General features: G+C 46.4%; 1 protein-coding gene across 1 annotated transcript in view; it reads left to right on the top strand.

Annotated features, from left to right (window-relative positions):
- LOC310781614 (fasciculation and elongation protein zeta-2-like) overlaps positions 1 to 14,881 on the top strand; it is a gene marked incomplete at both ends in the record, with an annotated part of 43,424 nt that overhangs the window by 18,340 nt on the left and 10,203 nt on the right. The window contains one exon of the mRNA XM_083642217.1: positions 4,606 to 4,871. Coding sequence (XP_083498343.1) covers positions 4,606 to 4,871 — 266 coding nt within the window. The remainder of the gene's footprint in view (positions 1 to 4,605; positions 4,872 to 14,881) is intronic.

Below are 14,881 nucleotides of genomic sequence, written 5' to 3' on the forward strand. Positions count from 1 at the left end.
TGGAGAAAATTCTGCTGTGAACTCCTCCACCCTCAACTGGCTTGCGTCTCCGGCCGTGTCAGTCTCTCGCCTGTGATTGACCAGCGCCTCACACCCTCTCCGCTCCGTCTTGCTTCGCCTCGCTTGAGTCCTCTCTGCTGTTACTGTCCAGGTGGCGTCAACCTCCGGGCCAAGCCTATGAATCGAAAACTCCACGGCAGTCATATATTCTTTTACAGCAAGCAAACCACTCATATTGCATTTCTGTAGCCCGTTTACACCGGTGTGGTGAAACACTTACACGGGAGGGAGAGATTTTACTCTCTCCCATTGCTGGCCGCTAGCTGCGGTGTTCAGGGCTGTAGTGGCTGCTGGTACGGATGCTGCTGCCGGTTCCCTGGCTGAAGCCTGCTCGGAGTGCTGATGGTCTCCACTGGAGCCTGGACCGCTGGCGGTCTTCAGTGTAATTGAGCCTGGCGCTGACTCTCAGTCTGCTGCATGGTGGTGGTGAGGCACGGGTCAATTTCCAGGTTGAGACCTTTTAAGACACATTAAGAGACACTAGCGAAAGATTAAACTCCTCACATGATAATTGAAAGTGTATGTATGTATGGTATGTATGCATTGCTTCTGGCAGACATACTTTCTTTTCCCCTTTATAGAAAATGTGTTGCTCTTGTTTTCTGTGGTTTTTCAAAACCACCTAGGCCATAACTTTTATACAGTCTATATTTCCCTCTAAATGTGGCGTGTAGGTCTGCTTGAGACAAATGTGCTTTCCCTGGTGTGTATTTAGTATTTACACAAACCCATATTTATACAAACCCATAGCTCCTCGTGAGCTTTCTCTAAACAACTGTGGTTTTGTTTGTGTGTGCGAAATCAAAACCAATACCTTATGATATTACCAATAAAAACAAAATAACAACCAATCCCTCTTTTGTAGGCAGGTATGGATTAAAATAAAACATAAGTGTGGATCCACATAACAAAATAAACAACCCTGTTTGTCCCCTGCCGGCCGGCTTATCTACACACATATGAACGTTTAAGCCCCAAAATAAAAAGTTGAATTTGAACATTTAGCCCCTGTTTAACGCTTGCATCCCAAAACAAAAAGTTTAATTTGAACGTTTAGCCCCACAACAAAAAGTTTAACTTGAACATTTAGCCCCAAAACAAAAAGTTTAGTTTGTGAACTTTGTGATTTTTCTTCCTCTCATTTTTCTCATTCAGAAATTTCTCATTCATATCTCAGTCATTTCCCATTCATTTCCCATTCATTTTTCTAATTTTTTTTTCTTCCTCAATGAGCCTCACTGCTCAGTTTCACCCACACTCTCCCCTTTCTTTTTTTTTTCTTTCTTTTTTGTTCAAAGGAAAAAGACCTTTTGAAAACAACTTTTCTTTTTTCTTTTTTTACATATAATTTATACCTCCTTTCGCAACGCTCAGGTCTGGGTATGTGCTGCTTTACCCCTTTATACTGCAGTTTTAGACGCTAAGTATACCTTTCAACTTACGTCGACGCCAAGTGTACCTTTCAACCTGCGTCTGCGTCTTTACTGTTTGCCCGTCGACAAACAGGCCGATTTATTCTTCTCTAAATCTTGCCCAAATATGAGTCGGCTCTAGTAAGTTACCTTACGCGTGCGCCTCCTACTAACGCACGCCTCACCCTCTTCTGGATCCGTTATCCAAGGCGATGAGTATATCCGATAACGGCAATAGTGAGTTTTATCTAATATTATCTCACGCGAGCATCACCATGACCCCGCACCACTCTCTTCTAGACAAATCCTATTTTGACTAAGGCAGTGGTTACATCCGTTTTACACGCACACACATCCCCCAGACCTGTAGCTTTTAGCAGTAGTTACAATTGTCTATTTTTAGAACCAATTGTATAACATTATTCTAAATTTCACAGCTACTCAATTTGACATAAAACCGATCAATCAACATTGCATCCAGTGTGTATTTGCCTCACCAGGTTCCGCAGATCACAGCGCTGGGCTACATTCCTCCGCATGTCGACTCCTGCTCTCTTAGCATTAATCGAGCTTTCAGGTCCAACTTTGACAGGAGGTTATCACCAGTCGACATGCCAGAGGTCCGCATCCCAGTCGTGAGATCCCGGACCGAGCCCCCAAGTTGTAGAGGAAAAATCCACATGCAATGCCCTGCTGATTCATCAATAATGAGATATCCGTTTCAAGTGTTCTAGGAGGTTTTTATTCCACAATAACATCTCTGCAGAGAGGTCTCTTCCTGACCACGTTGTCAATGCAAGAGCCCCGCATTATTGTTTACTTCACATCATATACTGAAAACTATCGCCCGCCCTCTTCTGGATCCGTTCATTCAACCTCCCTCCAACTCAGTACTTCTCCATTCATCCATGTAGCTAATCTGATGTTCACTAGAATCCATAACAAATCCAGTCTATAGTCACAACAAGACACAGGTTCCCACAGGAACCTCAATTCCCATAGACACTTCCCAAAACAAGACATATGTTCTCACAGAACAGCAATCCTCTTGCATTGATGAAAAACACATTTCTCAAAACACATCATAGAATTGTCATACTTAATAATTAATCAATCAATACACACTTGATCAATAATTTGCCATTACAGTACGCCAAAGCGATATCCATTGACTCGATGATGCTGTTGTATGTTGCGCGTTTCTGTTGCACCAACGCGGAGAGGTCCTGCCGGACGAAAAAGCGCGTACCCTCCCAGGTGAAGGGCTTCTTCCCCGCAGCCTGGAGGATGAGTTGACGGTCGGGCCAGCGGAGCAGGCAGATGAAGATGGCCCTCGGTGGCAGGCCGGGGTCTGGACGTGGCCGAGGCGCCCGGTGTGCCCTGTCCACCTCTGGTGGTTTCTCGCCTTCCTTCAGGTCCAGGATGTAACACAGGATTTTGCCACGAAAGCGTCCATGTCACCAATCTCAGCTCCCTCTTTTACATTGATCAGGCGAATGTTATTTCTTTTACTCCTGCTGATTAAGTCATCAACCTGCGTGTGCAGCGTTTCGATGTTTTTGCATTTTATCCACTTTCGGACTCACTGTGTTGTTTTTGTCCTCCAGTGCGCGATGCGCTTTTCCGCATTATAAACTCTGTTCACGGTTGCCTTAGTTTCTTTAGTGAGTGGATGGACTTCTGCACGTTTTCAAACTTGTTTTCAAGCTGCTCAAAACCTCTGAGCGATGTCGGACTTAATCGATAGTGTTTCACGGAGTAAAAGTTTAGCCCAAGCCGTGTATCTCCAGCCTCCAGCAGGTGAGTCATTTCCTCATTCATGGCGTGATTGCTTCGTCTTTTTCTTTCTGCTTACCTGTGTTGTGTTATGTTATGTTATGTTATGTTGTTAAAAGAGGGCAAGAGAGGAAATTAAAACAAGTGGATTTATAGTTAGAAAGAGTGCTAAAAAAGAGAGATTTTTTTTTTTTTGGGAAAAAATCCATAGATAAGCCGCACCGTTATATAAGCCGCAGGGGCCAAAAAACGGGAAAAAAGCCGCGGCTTATAGTCCGGAATTTACGGTAGTTCTTTTGAGATATTTTGTGTTCACAAAATCTTAGCAGAAAAGAATCCTCGGGTCTTGAAAGATGAGCCAGAATCCTCAAAAAAACCCTCTGGCAGAAGCTACCTACAGTAAAAAAAAAACGGCTGGCAGTGAATGTGTTAACAGCAACACACTGAGAGAAGTCCTTGTACAAAACATACCTGGACTCCAACATAGAAAGCTTCAGATGGTTTTCTACTTCGAGTGCGGCACGCGCCACATACGTCTTATAAGACCCGCAGACGTTAACGTAATTACCTGGAATGTGAGTTTAACCAGCCAGTTACATGGCTTTGCATTCTTAGACATTGGCAAAATTATTAGTTAGTTTATGGTCTAGAAATTCTGCCAGGTGTAGGCACTAATCGGCCATTTTCTCCAATGATAATCTTGAGCAATCGAGGGGACTATTTTGTCTCGCCGGTTCTCAACTCATATCCAAGGTTATGAAAACTAGATTTTGATTGCAAAATGCATGAAAATATAAATGAATGGTCTTGTTTTGTTTCTTTGGCAAGTGACCATGGTATAATGTAAGCGGGTTAATGTACTTCGAGGTGTCCATTATCAGAAATTATTGGACTTAGCGGAGGGACCTCGCGATTGGACCTCGGCTTCGCCTCGGATGGTTCACGCCTCCACGTCGTCCAATAATTTCTGATAATGGACACCTCGTCGTGCATTAACCCTTACAGTACGTGTCCTAGACGTTGCACTAGTGCCTCTTCTGGTCGGTCGGGGTGCCTGTTCGCCGGGGAAGTGGGGGGAATAGCGTGAGCCTCCCACACGCTGTGTCCTGCCGGGGGAACCTCGTCGCTGTCAGGTGAAAAGAAGCGGCTGGCGACTGCACATGTATCGGAGGGAGCACGTGCTAGTCTACAACTCTCCCCAGATCGGCAGAGGAGATGGAGGAGATATATATATATATACCGGTATATATATATATTATATATGCAGTATGCTGCATTTATTTATTTATGGATATATATATATATATATATATATATACAATAAAAGAGATTGTATTAAATATTATGCGTGTGCCAGGAGTGAGGACCATGACTGTGGCAGAGCTGAATGAGCGGCTGGAGGAGACGGAGACGGCGATCCTGAGGTTCTCGGAGGAGCTGGTCCAGCAGCTGGCTCTCAGGGATGAGCTGGAGTTTGAGAAGGAGGTGAGGAACAGCTTCATCTCAGCGCTCATCACCGTGCAGAACAGACAGAAGGAGCAGCGGGATGTGCTCAAGAAGAAGAAGAAGCTAAAGAGCGTAGCCGGCAGCTCACAGAGCCGCGCGGACAAGACGCCGGGATCGGTCAGTACTCTTTAGAGTTTTAAGGATTCTTTAAAATTCTCCTTCTTGATCTACATGTCACATGTCACTGTTTTTCGTGTCACTGTTTGTTTACAATAATAGATTATTCAGTCTTTTTTTTTTTTTTTTTGCAATATGTATTTATTCATTCAATGAGTTCAATAAGTACATTTACAAGGATTTTCTCTTTTTCCCCCCTTAACCCCATTCCCTCCCCACCCCTGGTCCTATATAGATTGGGGCATTTCTCTAGGTTAAGAAACATCATCAGGTCTTTTAGCCACAGAGATGCATTAGGGGGAGGCTGATTTCCACTCCAATAATATTCTTCTCCGTGCTATTAGAAAAGCAAATGGAATGATATCCAATGATGTTTTCCTAATTGTTTGAGGTCCTGGTAGTGTGCCGAAAATGTCTATTTCTGCACAAGGGGTTAACACTATGTTTAAAGCCTTGGCAAAATGGTTGAGAATAACTGTCCAGTAGTCTTGAAGACGAGGGCAGGACCAAAACATATGTCATGTTTGCAGGTGACAAGATTATTCAGTCATTATGATGGTGATATTATTGTACTTGTTGTGTGCTATATATTCAACATTTTATGATATTATATTATTGATATTATATTATATAACATTATATACTGTATAGCTGCATTTCCCACTATTTCCTACTCTATGCAACAGGGTTTATTCTATTTCACTATTTTATTCTAGTATTTCTAGCATACGCAGCTCACGCACGTGCTCGTTCACTGGACTGGCAGTGCCAATTTCTACCATGCCTTGTTGGTTTGCCCTCGAGGTGCATGCTGCACGTAGTCGCAGACACCACACCATTAGCTCACTCACTCACTCACTCACTCACAGACAGAGACACCACACCATTGTTAGCTCACTCACTCACTCACTCACAGACAGATACACCACACCATTGTTAGCTCACTCACTCACAGACAGACACCACACCATTGTTAGCTCACTCCCTCACTCACAGACGGATACACCACACCATTGTTAGCTCACTCACTCACTCACAGACACCACATCATTGTTCGCTTACTCACTCACAGACAGAGACACCACACCATTGTTAGCTCACTCACTCACTCACTCACATACAGAGACACCACACCATTGTTAGCTCACTCACTCACAGACAGAGACACCACATCATTGTTAGCTCACTCACAGACAGAGACACCACACCATTGTTAGCTCACTCACTCAGAGACAGACACCACACCATTGTTAGCTCACTCACTCACAGACACCACCCCATTGTTAGCTCAGTCCCTCACAGAGACACCACACCATTGTTAGCTCACTCACTCTCAGACAGAGACACCACACTATTGTTAGCTCACTCACTCATAGACAGAGACACCACCCCATTGTTAGCTCACTCACTCACAGAGAGAGACACCAGACCATTGTTAGCTCACTCGCTCACAGACAGACACCACACCATTGTTAGCTCAATCACTCACTCACAAACAGAGGCACCACATCATTGTTAGCTCAGTCACTCACAGACAGAGACACCATTGTTAGCTCACTCACTCACAGACAGAGACACCACACCATTGTTAGCTCAGTCACTCACAGACAGAGACACCACACCATTGTTAGCTAACTCACTCACAGACAGAGACACCATACCACTGTTAGCTCACTCACTCACAGAGACACCACACCATTGTTGGCTCACTCACTCACAGACAGACACCACACCATTGTTAGCTCACTCACTCACAGACAGAGACACCACACCATTGTTAGCTCACTCACAGACAGAGACACCACACCATTGTTAGCTCACTCACTCACAGACAGAGACACCACACCATTGTTAGCTCACTCACTCAGAGACACCACACCATTGTTACCTCACTCACAGACAGAGACACCACACCATTGTTAGCTCACTCACACTCACATACAGACACCAAACCATTGTTAGCTCACTCACAGACAGACACCATTGTTAGCTCACTCACAGACAGAGACACCACACCATTGTTAGCTCACTCACTCACAGACAGAGACACCACACCATTGTTGGCTCACTCACAGACAGAGACACCACACCATTGTTGGCTCACTCACTCACAAACAGAGACACCACACCATTGTTAGCTCACTCACTCACAGACAGAGACACCACCTCATTGTTAGCTCAGTCACTCACAGACAGAGACACCACACCATTGTTAGCTCACTCACTCACAGACAGAGACACCACACCATTGTTAGCTCACTCACAGACAGAGACACCACACCCACACCATTGTTAGCTCACTCACTCACAGACAGAGACACCACACCATTGTTAGCTCACTCACTCAGAGACACCACACCATTGTTACCTCACTCACAGACAGAGACACCACACCATTGTTAGCTCACTCACACTCACAGACAGACACCAAACCATTGTTAGCTCACTCACAGACAGACACCATTGTTAGCTCACCCACAGACAGAGACACCACACCATTGTTAGCTCACTCACTCACAGACAGAGACACCATACCATTGTTAGCTCACTCACTCACAGAGACACCACACCATTGTTGGCTCACTCACTCACAGACAGACACCACACCATTGTTAGCTCATTCACTCAGACAGAGACACCACACCATTGTTAGCTCACTCACAGACACCACACCATTGTTAGCTCACTCACTCACTCACTCACAGACAGACAGACACCACACCATTGTTAGCTCACTCACTCACAGACACCACACCATTGTTAGCTCACTCACAGTAGACTCAGCCCTCAGTCTTAATCCGTTTCACTCACTCACACCACATCATTGTTCGCTTACTCACTCACAGACAGAGACACCACACCATTGTTAGCTCACTCACTCACTCACTCACATACAGAGACACCACACCATTGTTAGCTCACTCACTCACAGACAGAGACACCACATCATTGTTAGCTCACTCACAGACAGAGACACCACACCATTGTTAGCTCACTCACTCAGAGACAGACACCACACCATTGTTAGCTCACTCACTCACAGACACCACCCCATTGTTAGCTCAGTCCCTCACAGAGACACCACACCATTGTTAGCTCACTCACTCTCAGACAGAGACACCACACTATTGTTAGCTCACTCACTCATAGACAGAGACACCACCCCATTGTTAGCTCACTCACTCACAGAGAGAGACACCAGACCATTGTTAGCTCACTCGCTCACAGACAGACACCACACCATTGTTAGCTCAATCACTCACTCACAAACAGAGGCACCACATCATTGTTAGCTCAGTCACTCACAGACAGAGACACCATTGTTAGCTCACTCACTCACAGACAGAGACACCACACCATTGTTAGCTCAGTCACTCACAGACAGAGACACCACACCATTGTTAGCTAACTCACTCACAGACAGAGACACCATACCACTGTTAGCTCACTCACTCACAGAGACACCACACCATTGTTGGCTCACTCACTCACAGACAGACACCACACCATTGTTAGCTCACTCACTCACAGACAGAGACACCACACCATTGTTAGCTCACTCACAGACAGAGACACCACACCATTGTTAGCTCACTCACTCACAGACAGAGACACCACACCATTGTTAGCTCACTCACTCAGAGACACCACACCATTGTTACCTCACTCACAGACAGAGACACCACACCATTGTTAGCTCACTCACACTCACATACAGACACCAAACCATTGTTAGCTCACTCACAGACAGACACCATTGTTAGCTCACTCACAGACAGAGACACCACACCATTGTTAGCTCACTCACTCACAGACAGAGACACCACACCATTGTTGGCTCACTCACAGACAGAGACACCACACCATTGTTGGCTCACTCACTCACAAACAGAGACACCACACCATTGTTAGCTCACTCACTCACAGACAGAGACACCACCTCATTGTTAGCTCAGTCACTCACAGACAGAGACACCACACCATTGTTAGCTCACTCACTCACAGACAGAGACACCACACCATTGTTAGCTCACTCACAGACAGAGACACCACACCATTGTTAGCTCACTCACTCACAGACAGAGACACCACACCATTGTTAGCTCACTCACTCAGAGACACCACACCATTGTTACCTCACTCACAGACAGAGACACCAAACCATTGTTAGCTCACTCACAGACAGACACCATTGTTAGCTCACCCACAGACAGAGACACCACACCATTGTTAGCTCACTCACTCACAGACAGAGCCACCATACCATTGTTAGCTCACTCACTCACAGAGACACCACACCATTGTTGGCTCACTCACTCACAGACAGACACCACACCATTGTTAGCTCATTCACTCAGACAGAGACACCACACCATTGTTAGCTCACTCACTCACAGACACCACACCATTGTTAGCTCACTCACTCACTCACTCACAGACAGACAGACACCACACCATTGTTAGCTCACTCACTCACAGACACCACACCATTGTTAGCTCACTCACAGTAGACTCAGCCCTCAGTCTTAATCCGTTTCACTCTTGTAAGACTGAGAATATTACTATTTAAATCTTTGCATAACGTTAGGTGGCGCTGTTGGAAGCCTTGCATCGGAGAACCAATCATGAGTGTTGTGGGCGGGCCTGCTTTCTGGGGGCAGTGACGCTCATGCAGAACGGGTGTCTCGCAAAACATTGCCGCGTTTGCGGAGAAACATATTAATCACGTTAATCACGAGGCTAACGTTACAGAGCCTGCTGATGACTCACAGTAGCAAGCGGACCACTTCCGGGTAGGAAAAATTATTGTAAAATAAACAACAGGTATAAACTCTCTTTGCAGCACATCAGTGTCTTGCTCTATATTGGAACTATGATAAATGGCATTGCCGCTACCAAATAAAATTCTAATAATAAATGTAGGCGTGTCTGCTGCCGGCCGTTCTCGCCGGGCTCTGACAGACAGTTTCTGAAAGTGAAATTCCCAGACGTTTGGTGGCGCAGCTCACCAAACGTCTGGGAGCCGAGACTACACTCACAGAGACACCACACCATTGTTAGCTCACTCACTCACAGACAGAGACACCACACCATTGTTAGCTCACTCACTCACAGACAGACACCACACCATTGTTAGCTCACTCACAGACAGAGACACCACACCATTGTTAGCTCACTCACTCACAGACAGAGACACCACCCCATTGTTAACTCACTCACAGACAGAGAAACCACCCCATTGTTAGCTCACTCACTCACAGACAGAGACACCACACCATTGTTAACTCACTCACAGACAGAGAAACCACCCCATTGTTAGCTCACTCACTCACAGACAGAGACACCACACCATTGTTAGCTCACTCACTCACAGACAGAGACACCACACCTTTGTTAGCTCACTCACAGACACCACACCATTGTTAGCTCACTCACTCACAGACAGAGACACCACACCATTGTTAGCTCACTCACTCACAGACAGAGACACCACACCTTTGTTAGCTCACTCACTCACAGACAGAGACACCACACCTTTGTTAGCTCACTCACTCACAGACAGAGACGCCACACCATTGTTAGCTCACTCACTCACAAACAGAGACACCACACCATTGTTAGCTCACTCACTCACTCACTCACACACAGAGACACCACCCCATTGTTAGCTCACTCACTCACAGACAGACACCACACCATTGTTAGCTCACTCACTCACAGACAGACACCACACCATTGTTACCTCACTCACTCACAGACAGAGACACCACACCATTGTTAGCTCACTCACACTCACAGACAGAGACACCACACCATTGTTAGCTCACTCACAGACAGAGACACCACACCATTGTTAGCTCACTCACTCACAGACAGAGACACCACACCATTGTTAGCTCACTCACTCAGAGACACCACACCATTGTTACCTCACTCACAGACAGAGACACCACACCATTGTTAGCTCACTCACACTCACATACAGACACCAAACCATTGTTAGCTCACTCACAGACAGACACCATTGTTAGCTCACTCACAGACAGAGACACCACACCATTGTTAGCTCACTCACTCACAGACAGAGACACCACACCATTGTTGGCTCACTCACAGACAGAGACACCACACCATTGTTGGCTCACTCACTCACAAACAGAGACACCACACCATTGTTAGCTCACTCACTCACAGACAGAGACACCACCTCATTGTTAGCTCAGTCACTCACAGACAGAGACACCACACCATTGTTAGCTCACTCACTCACAGACAGAGACACCACACCATTGTTAGCTCACTCACAGACAGAGACACCACACCATTGTTAGCTCACTCACTCACAGACAGAGACACCACACCATTGTTAGCTCACTCACTCAGAGACACCACACCATTGTTACCTCACTCACAGACAGAGACACCAAACCATTGTTAGCTCACTCACAGACAGACACCATTGTTAGCTCACCCACAGACAGAGACACCACACCATTGTTAGCTCACTCACTCACAGACAGAGCCACCATACCATTGTTAGCTCACTCACTCACAGAGACACCACACCATTGTTGGCTCACTCACTCACAGACAGACACCACACCATTGTTAGCTCATTCACTCAGACAGAGACACCACACCATTGTTAGCTCACTCACTCACAGACACCACACCATTGTTAGCTCACTCACTCACTCACTCACAGACAGACAGACACCACACCATTGTTAGCTCACTCACTCACAGACACCACACCATTGTTAGCTCACTCACAGTAGACTCAGCCCTCAGTCTTAATCCGTTTCACTCTTGTAAGACTGAGAATATTACTATTTAAATCTTTGCATAACGTTAGGTGGCGCTGTTGGAAGCCTTGCATCGGAGAACCAATCATGAGTGTTGTGGGCGGGCCTGCTTTCTGGGGGCAGTGACGCTCATGCAGAACGGGTGTCTCGCAAAACATTGCCGCGTTTGCGGAGAAACATATTAATCACGTTAATCACGAGGCTAACGTTACAGAGCCTGCTGATGACTCACAGTAGCAAGCGGACCACTTCCGGGTAGGAAAAATTATTGTAAAATAAACAACAGGTATAAACTCTCTTTGCAGCACATCAGTGTCTTGCTCTATATTGGAACTATGATAAATGGCATTGCCGCTACCAAATAAAATTCTAATAATAAATGTAGGCGTGTCTGCTGCCGGCCGTTCTCGCCGGGCTCTGACAGACAGTTTCTGAAAGTGAAATTCCCAGACGTTTGGTGGCGCAGCTCACCAAACGTCTGGGAGCCGAGACTACACTCACAGAGACACCACACCATTGTTAGCTCACTCACTCACAGACAGAGACACCACACCATTGTTAGCTCACTCACTCACAGACAGACACCACACCATTGTTAGCTCACTCACAGACAGAGACACCACACCATTGTTAGCTCACTCACTCACAGACAGAGACACCACCCCATTGTTAACTCACTCACAGACAGAGAAACCACCCCATTGTTAGCTCACTCACTCACAGACAGAGACACCACACCATTGTTAACTCACTCACAGACAGAGAAACCACCCCATTGTTAGCTCACTCACTCACAGACAGAGACACCACACCATTGTTAGCTCACTCACTCACAGACAGAGACACCACACCTTTGTTAGCTCACTCACAGACACCACACCATTGTTAGCTCACTCACTCACAGACAGAGACACCACACCATTGTTAGCTCACTCACTCACAGACAGAGACACCACACCTTTGTTAGCTCACTCACTCACAGACAGAGACACCACACCTTTGTTAGCTCACTCACTCACAGACAGAGACGCCACACCATTGTTAGCTCACTCACTCACAAACAGAGACACCACACCATTGTTAGCTCACTCACTCACTCACTCACACACAGAGACACCACCCCATTGTTAGCTCACTCACTCACAGACAGACACCACACCATTGTTAGCTCACTCACTCACAGACAGACACCACACCATTGTTACCTCACTCACTCACAGACAGAGACACCACACCATTGTTAGCTCACTCACACTCACAGACAGAGACACCACACCATTGTTAGCTCACTCACAGACAGAGACACCACACCATTGTTAGCTCACTCACTCACAGACAGAGACCCCATTGTTAGCTCACTCACTCACAGACAGAGACACCACACCATTGTTAGCTCACTCACTCACAGACAGAGACACCACACCATTGTTAGCTCACTCACTCACAGACAGAGACACCACACCATTGTTAGCTCACTCACTCACAGACAGAGACACCACACCATTGTTAGCTCACTCACTCACAGACAGAGACACCACACCATTGTTAGCCCACTCACTCACCGACAGAGACACCACACCATTGTTAGCTCACTCACTCACAGACAGAGACATCACACCATTGTTAGCTCACTCACACTCACAGACAGAGACACCACACCATTGTTAGCTCACTCACAGACAGACACCACACCATTGTTAGCTCACTCACAGATAGAGACACCATTGTTAGCTCACTCACTCACAGACAGAGACACCACACCATTGTTAGCTCACTCACTCACAGACAGACACCACACCATTGTTAGCTCACTCACTCACAGACAGAGACACCACACCATTGTTAGCTCACTCACTCACAGACAGAGACACCATTGTTAGCTCACTCACTCACAGACAGACACCACACCATTGTTAGCTCACTCACTCACAGAGAGACACCACACCATTGTTAGCTCACTCACTCACAGAGACACCACACCATTGTTAGCTCACTCACTCACAGACAGAGACACCATTGTTAGCTCACTCACTCACAGACAGAGACACCACACCATTGTTAGCTCACTCACTCACAGACAGAGACACCACACCATTGTTAGCCCACTCACTCACAGACAGAGGCACCACACCATTGTTAGCTCACTCACCCACAGACAGAGACACCACACCATTGTTAGCTCACTCACAGACAGACACCACACCATTGTTAGCTCACTCACAGATAGAGACACCATTATTAGTTCACTCACTCACAGACAGAGACACCACACCATTGTTAGCTCACTCACTCACAGACAGAGACACCACACCATTGTTAGCTCACTCACTCACAGACAGAGACACCACACCATTGTTAGCTCACTCACTCACAGATAGAGACACCATTGTTAGCTCACTCACTCACAGACAGACACCACACCATTGTTAGCTCACTCACAGACAGACACCACATTATTGTTAGCTCACTCACTCACAGAGAGACACCACACCATTGTTAGCTCACTCACTCACAGACAGAGACACCACACCATTGTTAGCTCACTCACTCACAGACAGAGACACCACACCATTGTTAGCTCACTCACTCACAGACAGAGACACCACACCATTGTTAGCTCACTCACAGACAGAGACACCACACCATTGTTAGCTCACTCACTCACAGACAGAGACACCACACCATTGTTAGCTCACTCACTCACAGACAGACACCACACCATTGTTAGCTCACTCACAGACAGAGAAACCACCCCATTGTTAGCTCACTCACTCACAGACAGAGACACCACACCATTGTTAGCTCACTCACTCACAGACAGATACACCACACCATTGTTAGCTCACTCATTCACAAACAGACACCACATCATTGTTAGCTCAGTCACTCACAGACAGAGACACCATTGTTAGCTCACTCACTCACAGACAGACAGACACCACACCATCGTTAGCTCACTCACTCACAGAGAGAGACACCAACCTTTGTTAGCTCACTCACAGACAGACACCACACCATTGTTAGCTCACTCACTCACAGACAGACACCACACCATTGTTAGCTCACTCACAGACATAGACACCACATCATTGTTAGCTCAGTCACTCACAGACAGAGACACCACACCATTCTTAGCTCACTCACAGACAGAGACATTACACCATTGTTAGCTCACTCACTCACAGACACCACACCATTGTTAGC

The sequence above is a fragment of the Poromitra crassiceps genome, assembly GCF_964638095.1.
Source record: "Poromitra crassiceps genome assembly, chromosome: 8".
Lineage (NCBI taxonomy): Eukaryota > Metazoa > Chordata > Actinopteri > Beryciformes > Melamphaidae > Poromitra > Poromitra crassiceps.